Source organism: Schistosoma mansoni, chromosome 4 (assembly GCF_000237925.1).
Source record: "Schistosoma mansoni strain Puerto Rico chromosome 4, complete genome".
Classification (NCBI taxonomy): domain Eukaryota; kingdom Metazoa; phylum Platyhelminthes; class Trematoda; order Strigeidida; family Schistosomatidae; genus Schistosoma; species Schistosoma mansoni.
In genome coordinates this window covers 18,752,102-18,763,956 of record NC_031498.1, presented here as the reverse complement: position 1 = coordinate 18,763,956, position 11,855 = coordinate 18,752,102, and the positions used below count along the sequence as shown (strand labels likewise).

At 37.2% G+C, this 11,855-nt stretch overlaps 1 protein-coding gene across 1 annotated transcript in view; it reads right to left on the bottom strand.

Annotated features, from left to right (window-relative positions):
* Positions 1-196: 196 nt before the first annotated feature.
* The window catches only part of Smp_175200 (hypothetical protein), a gene marked incomplete at its 5' end in the record, with an annotated part of 30,382 nt that continues 18,723 nt past the window's right edge, over positions 197-11,855 (bottom strand). Inside the window, 4 exons of the mRNA XM_018797067.1 lie at positions 197-922; positions 2,579-2,721; positions 4,471-4,530; positions 6,219-6,328. Of these exons, the coding sequence (XP_018652145.1) occupies positions 913-922; positions 2,579-2,721; positions 4,471-4,530; positions 6,219-6,328 (323 nt within the window). The 3' untranslated portion in view covers positions 197-912. The remainder of the gene's footprint in view (positions 923-2,578; positions 2,722-4,470; positions 4,531-6,218; positions 6,329-11,855) is intronic.

The window sequence follows — 11,855 nt, the reverse complement described above, 5'->3', positions numbered from 1 at the left end:
TCCACATGTATGCTTTTAGGTCAAGAATATTTAATTGGTTAAATTGTGAAATCGAACACAACTAATATACTTTAACTTAGGTTTATTAAGTTTTTGAGTGAGTGAGATGTAGTTAGCACTACCAACCAGTTTTTTTTAGTAGTCACTATGTTCCACTATTTTATATTGGTTGTTACATCAGATTTAGGGTCTCAAAAACACTGATTAAAACATTTTATTATTTCAAAATATACATACAAGAAATGTGCAGCCATTAAATTACACAAGTTGAGTCAACTAATTTGTCCCTCTACCATTGAATAACGATCAATATCAGACAATGGCTGCTTTACTCGTCCAGGTGTTATTGGTTTCAGTTGATCCAAAACGAATTGGTTGGCTGTACTATTTCTACTGCTTCGTTCCCATAGAATTGGTATTGTAGGATCCCTTGAAGGATGTAAAGGGGCAGTACCTGAACTTTCAGTCATTGTACGTATTCGGCGTTTGTGTATACGATTGAAAGTATAACTAGGGTTTGATTCATTTTCCTGAGCACTTCCGTCTTTAATTGGTGTTTCATCTGTAATACGTATATTGCATTCCATAGACTTCAAAAAAGTACTCAGAATACCTAGATCGATACTATAATATCTTGGTCTCAATAAAACACAAGCACTATGAGGCCGTACCATTGCTGTAAATGATTCGTCTTTATTGCCATATAATTCTCCTAAGATACTAGTCATCTCATACCTGTTCCATACATGTAGTCCCTCATGATGTGATGTAGCAATGGGAGTATTTGTGTAAGTAGTAAACTGAGGTTTGTCTTCAGTCTGGAACACACATGAACCACGGAAACTACGTTCGCACTCGATTTCTAACTTATTATTCCCAGAATTGAATATCCGATTTGCTGACCCTATTCGACTAAGAGGTGCTAAAATGAAATAGAAAGATGACATATTAGTCGAAAAAGAGCAAGTTGTGCGACTGTCATGTAAATTAACTAGCAGTCAAATGAGAAGTCACTTACTTAATGGAGTTGATTCACTAGGTTCATATAGACTCTTTGGTGTTCCGGTTGCAGAGGCCATAATTGATTGATATGGTTCAATCAATTCATTCCAAATGCTACCCGTAGAAATCGGACTTAACACTCTAAGCTTATTTCCAGCGAATTCTGATGTATCTTCAGAAGTTAGTGAATGATTTATGTCCATATTGGCCGTTATATCTACGGGACCTGAGTCGCTTTTGAATTTCCGATACCTAAGACCCGTCGGCAAAAAGCAATCTTCATCTCTAGTCGGTTGGTCATAACCTGTGAAACCAAAAGGAGGTTTTCTTGACGATATTCGAATTTCCTTTTCTGAAAGAATAGGTCGAGGTTGTTTCACATTTCCTTTTTCTGTAGTTGTGAAAATACCAGCAGTTTTATCATTGTTGAGGGAACAATTTTCATCCTGTTGAACAGTACTTGCTGCATTTATGTACTCACGAATATGAGAATAAGCCATGGACATAAGGGTAAGATTAGTTGCAACTTTAACTGCAAATAGTCTAAAAAATAAAGTATCTATTTAAAATCACTGAAAATTAACACATATTAAGTTGACTTAACAGTTACACAGACCCCCACACTTCAAACAGAATGGATCCCATAGTTACGCTTTCTTTTGTTGAAAGAAATGCTTAACAGTGTTAGGAGTGTCCAAATGCAGTGAAACTGACTTGAATACAGTAATCTTGAGTGCTGTTAGAGGTGTGAGAGCAGTTATCGCTTACTGGTTGCCCACACCGTGGAAGGATTCTTCTAGAAGTACCTGAGAGCGTGACCACAGTACCCAGGGGACAACTGCTTGAGAACGGTCACACGAACTTTTTGTGTTAGCTCTGTACTTGTCGAGACCTTACCACCGGAGACGGAAACCCATGAGATAAGGCGACGTACGCAGCTTTAGGGTCGACCTTTTAAAACCCACCCTTTCGTTGTAGGAAGGCAGCATTGGTGGTTTTCTGAAAGAAACACCTTACTGCCGTCACACCTCTGTACAGTCAGCAGTATGACAAAACAAAAACATGGAATTTGTGCTAAATTTATGTTGATAAATTAAAGTATTTCTTATTTATCATTAGCATTTGTTTTATTGCGTAACCATGTCTTTCTATACCTTTGGTCTTGACTTCTGTTAATGTTCCAGAATGCTCTCTTGAATAGGAAACACATTTGCAATATTTTATTAATTCGCATTTTCGCTGTAATATGCTGATATGTGTCCATAATAACTTTAAATTAAATTCATTGATGTATCTTCATCTCATTTTGCAGTTTTGATTTTGAGACATTATAGGTTGTAAACAATCGACGAGAACCTAATTCAATAGAATGAATTAGTGTTATTCTATTAAAATCTTTGTCCTTGCTCTCAAGTTAATAAAGGGAACCATATATTGTAGACATTACGGAATAATACAAAAATGTGAATGGCTAGTCAGAAAAGAAATATCATAAGGAAAATGGCATCAACAGCATCTTTTTTCTCCAGCATTTGCAAAAACCCCTATTCTTGAAAATTTTAAAGCAATAACTTACGCAGAAACAACAAACGGTAAAGTAAGGCAAAGAGTGCTGGGACTTCTTATTGTTTGAAAGAGCATAGCATTAATTAAACAACTAAGAGGAATGGGAGTAAGACCCATACGACGTGAAAGAAGGTCAGAGTAGTCTGATGTATTCTGAAAAATAAATGATAATATACTAAAAAAATCAAAGCATCGTCTCAGTAATAAAATAAAGAACAATATATAGCTATGCATAATTCAAGAATGTTGCAAATAAAGTCCAGGAATATATATGCGCTTAAACCATAGAATTCCCGTTATTTACGTTTTCCACTTCACCCTCCATGTGAATTAGAAACTAAGCTGGAGGTTAGCATTTTCCTGTTGCAGATATTTAGGGCTAAACTGATCAATTTATTTTGCTAGATGAACGGACACTACGACATCGAATACATCCATAAGCTGATTATATTTTGGATCAGTTACAGAAATAGTAAGACTTAACGCCAATGTTCAAAAGTTATCACAGCACAGACCAATACCTAACTCAAGATTTGTAGGAAAACGGGTGAGTGCATTTGTGTCACTGAAATCAAAGTCGCATCATGTCACTTAGTGCGTTCTATTCACTAATTCAGATGATTTTGTTACCCTCAACCAGGGTATCTCTAACTACCGTCATTGCTCAAACCAGAGTTCAATGACTTTGTAAATTGTTGCCATGTTTTGTGAGACACCCAGCTTTATCTTTCTTCAGTCAATAATTCACATCAAGGTAGACGGTGGTTAGACATGTGCAATACACAATACAATCACAGCCGATAAAAAATTGTAGTATCATGAGTTAATTTGGCCTTTTTATTTAGTACGGATAACTCGATTTATAACCTTGTTGACTGAGTAGTTATCATTTAACTGGTGTGGATTTCATTATGAATATTGAGGCTGACAAATTCGTGAGTAAACTAGACAGGTTAGTTTGAATTTTTGTTTATTAAGTGGTTTGATAACACATGGTATACAAATGGTCATGAACAATCTTCCAAATCGTTACCCACTGAAATAGTGGATTTCCAACGGAGAAAAATTAATGGAAGTCACAGTTTTAAAAACCGTAACGACATGTGAGCATTAGATGGCTATAACAAGAATGTCTTTGATATTCATTCAGTTTAGTCTTATGGGTCTATCATTGCCAAATAAACTTGGTGAGCATGATTACGAAAAAAAACACTTTTACAGTATTTTCAAACAGCTCAAAATATCCAGACATGTTATCAGTACCGAAACAATCTAAAGAAATTATAAGCAAACATGAACAGTGGCTAGCAGTGGAATTTAGGACGCCCATTTCTTCCTATTTGAGACTCGTCAGCTGGATGTACCTGCATCTCAGAGTTGGTGTTCACTCTGGGACTCCAGCCCAGTAACGTTCCATGCTTGTGAATTAAGGCTATATCGAGGCAATACGCACAGTATGCACATATGCCAATAAGAGACTGATCAATTGCAGTCCTACACGTCAATCGGAAGATTCAACTAAACAATAGCAAGTGAATTTAAACTTCACCCATTGCACAAGCAAGTGGCTAAGTGAATAACGCGAAGGCGTTTGAAGCGAACGGTACTGGGTTCGAGTCCCAGAGTGAACATCAACTCTGAGGTGCAGGTACATTCAGCTGACGAGTCTCAAATAGGACGAAATGCGCATCCTGGATTCCACTGCTAGCCACTATCTATCTTTGCTTACCATGCTTGTGAATTAAGGCTATATCGAGGCAATACGCACAGTATGCACATATGCCAATAAGAGACTGATCAATTGCAGTCCTAAAAGTCAATGGGAAGATTCAACCAAACAATAGCAAGTGAATTTAATCTAAAGAAATGTTTGAGTTTCATAAAAAGAAAATCGTTACTAACCTTTCCCTGATGGCATAATAATAGGTCGTAAGCAATGCTCACAGTATACTCCTCATAGACCTATCATAAAAACGACAATAACATTGACAATTAACAACTGATGACTAATAGATTTGTTTCAAGAAAAACTTAGTATAATTCCACTTGATATGATGACGAACTTCATAAGAGTGAAATCGAAAGTCTAGAAATGTATGGGTGGGGTTTGTTTCATAAGGAAAGCTGATGAAAACACACAACATTTGACTTCTAATTTGACTCAGCTAAGATAAACGGTTTTCCAACATTATGTGCCAATTAAAGCAGAGATGGATGGTGACTAGCAATGGAATTCAGGACGTGCATTTCGTCCTATTTGGGACTCATCAGCTCAATGTACCTGAATCACATAGTTGGTGTTCGCTCCAGAAGTGGAAGCCAGTATCGTATAGAATGCATATATTTCAAAGGAAACTGATGAATTGCAGTTCTGAACATCAATGGGAAGATCTTTTTATTGAAAATAAAATTAATCGTAACAATCACGAAAATTGTTTTGAACGTTTATTTGTAGATAACACAGTCATATCACATTTGTTTGCACTTTTTGGAATAATGATTCAGCTAATTCTAACAGTTTGGTCTAAAATATATTTGATGGTATTATCATGAGATAAAATAGACATTATTCAACACCTGACAGAATGTGAAATCCTTGACCTTGATTGTAGTCACATATTTTAAGATAACTGTGGTTAAACAACGACAGCTTCGTGTAAGGGTGGCTCGTTGGCGAATTCAAGAGGCCCAGAAAGAGTCGAAGACATTTCATCCAATCACTGCTAGAGGAACATTCTAGAATATCGACGTGTAGTTTCCCTATTGGGTGAATAAGGATTCCCTATGTGCCTATTGGCTGTCCGAAACGACGATTTACTTTCAGCCAAAAACTATAAATACATGAGGTTTTTTGTATTGTATTTGACACTGTGACATTCCTACTTACTAGCCTTCTGTCTTCTCTCGTGACGTTCAATTAGTGTAGTAGTACGCGGCACAGCAAGAATCTAAAGCTCTAAATATAACACTTTGTATGATGTGTAAACAGATACGAATACAAACCTGTGAAAGTACTGTGAGTAATTTAATTATACGTTCATAATTTTTTCAACTTAAATGTACCTCATCTGCTGCGAGGTGAATCAATGTCCGGTTTAAAGCTTCATTGAGGATTTTATAATCACACCTTTGAGGGCTTCAGTAGACAAACTGGATTTAACGTACAGGGTGACTAGAGTTGAAGAAAAATCCGAGTTACTAAAGAATCAAATTAAGGAGATACGGTTTGTTTTCCTACCGACTCAATTAAGAGCACCAACTACTAAACTAGTTTTGATTTCAATTCAAATAACAGGTATTATTCTAAACTACTGTGAGAATATGGTCGGTATCTAACTAACTGCACTTAATCATATGAACAGCTGAAGTCATTTCTTTACGAATCGAATGAAGTTGAGTTATAATAGGATGGGCAAATGTACTGGTTACACATTTTAAATGAACCAGCCTTATTAGTATATATAAAGGAAAATATGCAGAAATGTCACTTTTTTGTTTCCGAAGACGTAAATGTAATTACCATACCGATTGGAAAAGAAATGAAAGTTATCTTACGTTAAGTATAGTTAAGCTCATTTTATTAATTAACTAGCATATTGCATCTGAAAATTCAACTACTTTCGTTATTTATTTAAAAGAATGAAACTCACATTTGAAGGGATCACATTAAATTTGGTAATGAATGAATGCTTTATCCAATCCACAGCAACTTCTGCCAGAAGAATATAGGTTACATCAATGAGAATGGTTTGAAGATCATCTATTTTTTAAAAAAAAGGAATATAATAGTCAGTGTATCAACAAAAACAATTCATCCATTGCAACTTGAAAATATCAATAATAATAATATGAGCTTTATAATGTGTGCCTGGAATGCAAATGATCCCATCAGTAGAATAAGATCTAATTGTATCTGAGACAGAGAAAAAACAAATTTCAGGTCGACGTTAACGAATATTTCATCGATATGTTAATTAGATTACGTGAAGTACAACTAGTGAGTGAAACAGTAATCTAAGCTAAATTCAGCAAGAACCTTGACTAAATTAGAAAAACAAGGAATTCCGAGTATACCCATCAACCTTTTTGTAAAAACAATTGGTGAGAATCAGTGTTTATTGAATTTACCTGTGTCGTGTGTGGGGAAGTTACCCACCGGAGACAATGGAAGATGGTTGAGCAATATCTTGGATTGGTTGAAGTTGGACATTAACATCGTTGGACGCCAACTTAGTGGTCAAGAGGTAAAGATTTAGCGCGCGAGACCGATGAACCTGGGTTCGGTCTCTGCATGCGGGGTCGTGGATGCACATTTCTGGAGAGAAGGGGAGTCCAGTGCTTCCAGGTCTTCAATTATGGTCTAACACTGATTGCTTCATGATTTTGATGAGACATAACCAATTACAGAAATCATAGACAAATATAGGACCAATAATCAGGTTGGAAGGGGAGACAATCAAAGTAAATATACCCACAACGACAGGCTAAAGGTCAACAGTAGCCTATCAAGATCGACAGGACAAACCGTCAGCTATTCGTGGAGCAATTAGAATATCTTACTTCTACCTGAATTGTGTGCTGATGATGTTGTTGAGAAAAACAATGAACGCTCCAGTTACACAATTTAGCTCAGAAAACGAAACTCCACCAATTAAGGGTTTATTTTGTGTCAGACAACCAGGAACACGAGACCATAAGTCCTACTGTATCAGTAGGCCCCATGATTACAATAATATTGATAATTAAGGTTTACCTAGTTTGATCTTTCTAGATTGAATAATATAGAGTACATTTCAATAGCTTACTTACCTACGCCTGTTACCACTTGTGGGGGAGCATGGACCGCACACCAATATTCTCCATCCAACCCTGTCCTGGGAAATCCTTTCCAGTTTTTTCCAGTTGTTATCCATCTTTTTCATATCTCCTTTTGTTTCCCGGAGTAATGTGCTTTTTGGCCTTCCTCTTCTCCGTTTCCCTTCAGGATTCCAATTTAGGGCTTGCCTCTTCATTCCCGTAATGTATATTCCATCCACCTTCAACGTTTTTTCCTAATTTTCTCTTCAGCTGGAAGCTGGTTTGTCGTTTCCGAAATAACGCTGTTGCTGATAGTATCCGGCCAGTGAATGTTGAGTATTTTACGTAAACAACTATTTATAAATACTTGCACCTTCTCGACGATGGTTGTAGTAGTTCTCCACGTTTTAGCTCTGTTCAGTAGGACTGTCTTGACGTTCGTATTGAAGATTCTCACTTTGAAATTAGTTGACAGTTGTTTTGAATTCCATATGTTCTTCAATTGTAGAAATGCGGTCCTTGCTTTACCAATCCTCGCCTTTACGTCTGCATCCGATCCTCCTTATTGATCAATGATACTTCCCAGGTACGTGAATAATTCCACATCTTCCATGGTTTCGCCATCAAGTGTGATTGGATTGGTGTCATCCGTGATGTATTTGAGGTTCTTGCTTTTTCCCTTGTGTATGTTAAGGCCTGCTGACGCACAGGTTGCTGCTACATTAGTTGTCTTCGTCTGTATTTGTTCGTGTGTATGGGATAGGAGGCCTAGGTCATATGCGAAGTTCAAATTGACTAATTGATTCCGAGGTGTCCATTGTATTCTGTGCTTTCCTTCAGATGTCGAGGTTTTCATAATCTTGCTAATAAAATGATAACGTTTCAATAGACAACTCGACACTTGTGAGCTGAGTGTCTATTTTATTGAATTATATCTCTATTCAATCAACTGTTCTGTGCATTAAACGTGATATTTTCATGATTTAAACACATAAATATTGGTACAAGAGGGCATCAAATATATATGCGCCGCACAAATCTCATTCGATTTGTGTGAGGGCTGTGATACTGGTCAGGTGCCCAAACTGAAGCAGGTGGTTTTCTTAAGGGGCCACACCCCAATCCTTTGACCTAAAGGTCTGATCCACAAGGCAGTGGAGCATAGTAAAACGATGCAGACCCATGGTAGCCGATGACCAACGATTAATTCATACGCCATTCGTTCCCTCAGGATACTGGAGCCCATATGCACTATTGGTATGGAATCAGGGTTTTCCAATTACCCTAGGTGAACTCACCGTCTCCAACGGCCCGGTTAAATCGCCGGACATTCGCTTTTTGTCCTCTCAATTTCGTGAACAACACCCCCACCACGAGAAGGCAGTGAGTAGGACTTCCCTGGCAAAGGCTATATACGCGCGACCATATGAGAGCATCTCGAGAAGGAGAGCGGGCTCCGCTCTCGGCCGCACCAGGGCATTTGGGGGCCATTAAACGTGTACAAGTATGTGAAATAGATACACTTCAATTCGAAACCATACCTTAGAAAATAATTTTTTACTAAAAGACCATTCAACACAATGATAATTAACTCATTAAAAATATTTATACAAAACAAAATGTCAAATGATAAAAACCCAAAGAAACATTTATTTGCTTAAAATAGTCACATATTACATTTATCATCAAATTAAATGAGTTAATCGAATGCATTAAACCAACCGAAAAATATTTAATTTTTATTCACTATATACGCATTAACAACAGAATGTTGTTTCAATTGTCTGTTTATTTGAATCAATAAATTAAAAACATCATCATAAGCACGTATAATTAATCCTTTTAATAAACACCCTTGAAATACAATCGATTATTTAAGAAAAAAATAAATACTCTCATCATCATAGTTGAATTCATGAGTCAATTGAATCTAGACCACCATGGAAAACCTGAAAGCACTTGGAGGCCGTTTCGTCCTATTGTGAGACACCTCAACAGTGCGCATCCACCATCCCGCATCGCGAGATTCGAACCCAGGACCTATCAGTCTCGCGCGCAAGCGCTTAACCACTAGACCACCGAGCCAGCATCCATCGGTGTTAATGTCTAACTTCAACCGATCCCCGAAATTGAGCAACCATCCACCATTGTCTTCAGTGAGGTACTATCTCACAACAGACCCGCTTTAACTACACTAGTCACTGCTTCTCACCAGAACTCCAAGAAATACCTCTTGAAGCCAGTCACTAGTGAGCATATGATTATAGATCAGAAGTTGTTTTGTGGTTTCCATGGTGGTCTAGCTCAAATTGACTCGTGAATTCAACTATAAAATTACTAAAATCTCACAAAACCCCTTCCGATAACTCTCAACATTAAACAATAGAAATTAATTAATCAGTCTATGTAATTCACAAGACGAAATAATAAATGTAAAAATAATAATAATAAACGATAAAGTGAACTAATTTTATAATTAACATTAGCATTTTATGCTTTCTGTTTATCTCAGATAAGGTCACATCAGTACGTAGTCACTAACCTCTGGCTTGAGACATCTTAGTAGATGTAGACTACTTGGTTGGGCTCCGTGTCAGTCAGTCAGCTACAACGTAGGACCAGGCACACATATGCATCGATCCAAGTTGTCATACCTCATTAGCACAACAAGATCAACAACAAATTCATAGAAGTAGTTAATTTAATGGTGGCAATATATCAAAGAAAGATTGTATATAAGGATATAGTACAGCAAGAAAGAAAGATATGAAGCAATTTTAATCTCATGGTTTAAGGGAAGACAAACAGTGTATACACCTACGCCATTGTGATCGATTCTGACCCATATCACACACAGTCTCCAACCATTGGTTACGATAGTCACGCGGACCACAACCAACTAGTCTGCATCTACCAACATGCCTCAGACTAGAAGTTAGAGACTTCAAGCACTGGTGCCACCTTTTGGTTTGGTCGCCCCTAACTCCCTTCCAACCATCCCCTATACTAGTCAGCATTGCGCGTCGTGGTAATCGGTGTTCAGGTAAACATAACACGTGGCCCAACGACGCGTTCAACTAATTCACTCCCTAACCTTGGTTCAGGTGATGACGTAGGCCAGTACTGGAGCAACAATATACACTTAGAGGGGGAGAAACGCATTCCAAACATTCCAAACATTCTGCACTTTGTCACCGTCTTCACCAAACAGGACTATGTCATCTGCATATTCGAAGTCGATGTGTGGACCTCCTGCTAGGAGATCAATTCCTGAAAATTCAGTCGACGAGAGCGTTATTTCCAGCAGTAGGTCTATGATGAAATTGAACAAAAACGGAGATAATGGACAGCCTTATCGGACACCACTTGAGGTTACAAAATCAGATGACAGTTCGCCATAAACTCTCACTCGACTGGTAGTGTTCGAGTAAAGAGTCTTCACAAGGTTTACGTTCTTCTGAGGTACACCTTTCAATGACAGACACTGCCACAGAACCTCTCGGTCTACAGAGTCAAATGCTGCTTTCAAGTCAAGAAAAACTATCATTGTCGGACGTCGATAAGCATGCCTGTATTCTAAAACCTGACGAATAGTGAATATGTGGTCGATACAGCCACGACCAGGTCTGAAGCCAGTCTGATTTTCTCGTGTTTGCAGTTCACGAGTCTTAGTTAGGTGCCCGATAATTATTGAGGCTAGTATTTTAGATGCTATATTAGTCAAACTAATCCCTCTATGGTTATCACAGGATGATTTTAAACTCTTCTTATATATTGGGATAATAAGTGATCGTGACCAGTCGGATGGGATCCGTGACTGTCCTAAACAATGGTTGGAGATTGAGTAACATTTCTCAGAATCGATCATAATGGCGTAGGTGCATACACCCTTTGTCTTCTCTTAAACCGTGAGATTAAAATTACTTTATACCTTTCTTTCTATGCACTAATTCTTTCTCTCTGTATCATATTCTTATATGCAATCTTTTCTTGAAATATATTACTACCATTGAAGTAATGCTTCTATGAATTCGGTGTTCATCTTGTTGTGTTAATGAATAAAGAGTGTCAACTTGGATCGATGTATATATGTGCCTGGTTCTATTTTGTAGCTGACTGACTGACAGATAAAGTTTAAGAGTATCTGTTTTATGTATGAGTGTATGTATGTTGAGGCTTAGAATAATCAATTATTAACAAATTGGATACTGAATAAAAGAATTTATATACAACACCATGAAAATAATTTGCGAAATTATTTTTCTTTTTTGATTACAATGATGAAAACTGAACACGGATAGAAATTAGTGTATAGGCATAGGCTTTTTTACACTGAGACAACAGTTTAATAAAAATCAGTATTTTTGGAGATTTTTAATGTTAGTATACTAGTACTATGGTCAATAAATGTGCTAACCGAACTAACAGGAAACTCATGATATGTCGAAGACTATTTTTTTATAAATGAAACACTGAAAATAATTTACTTC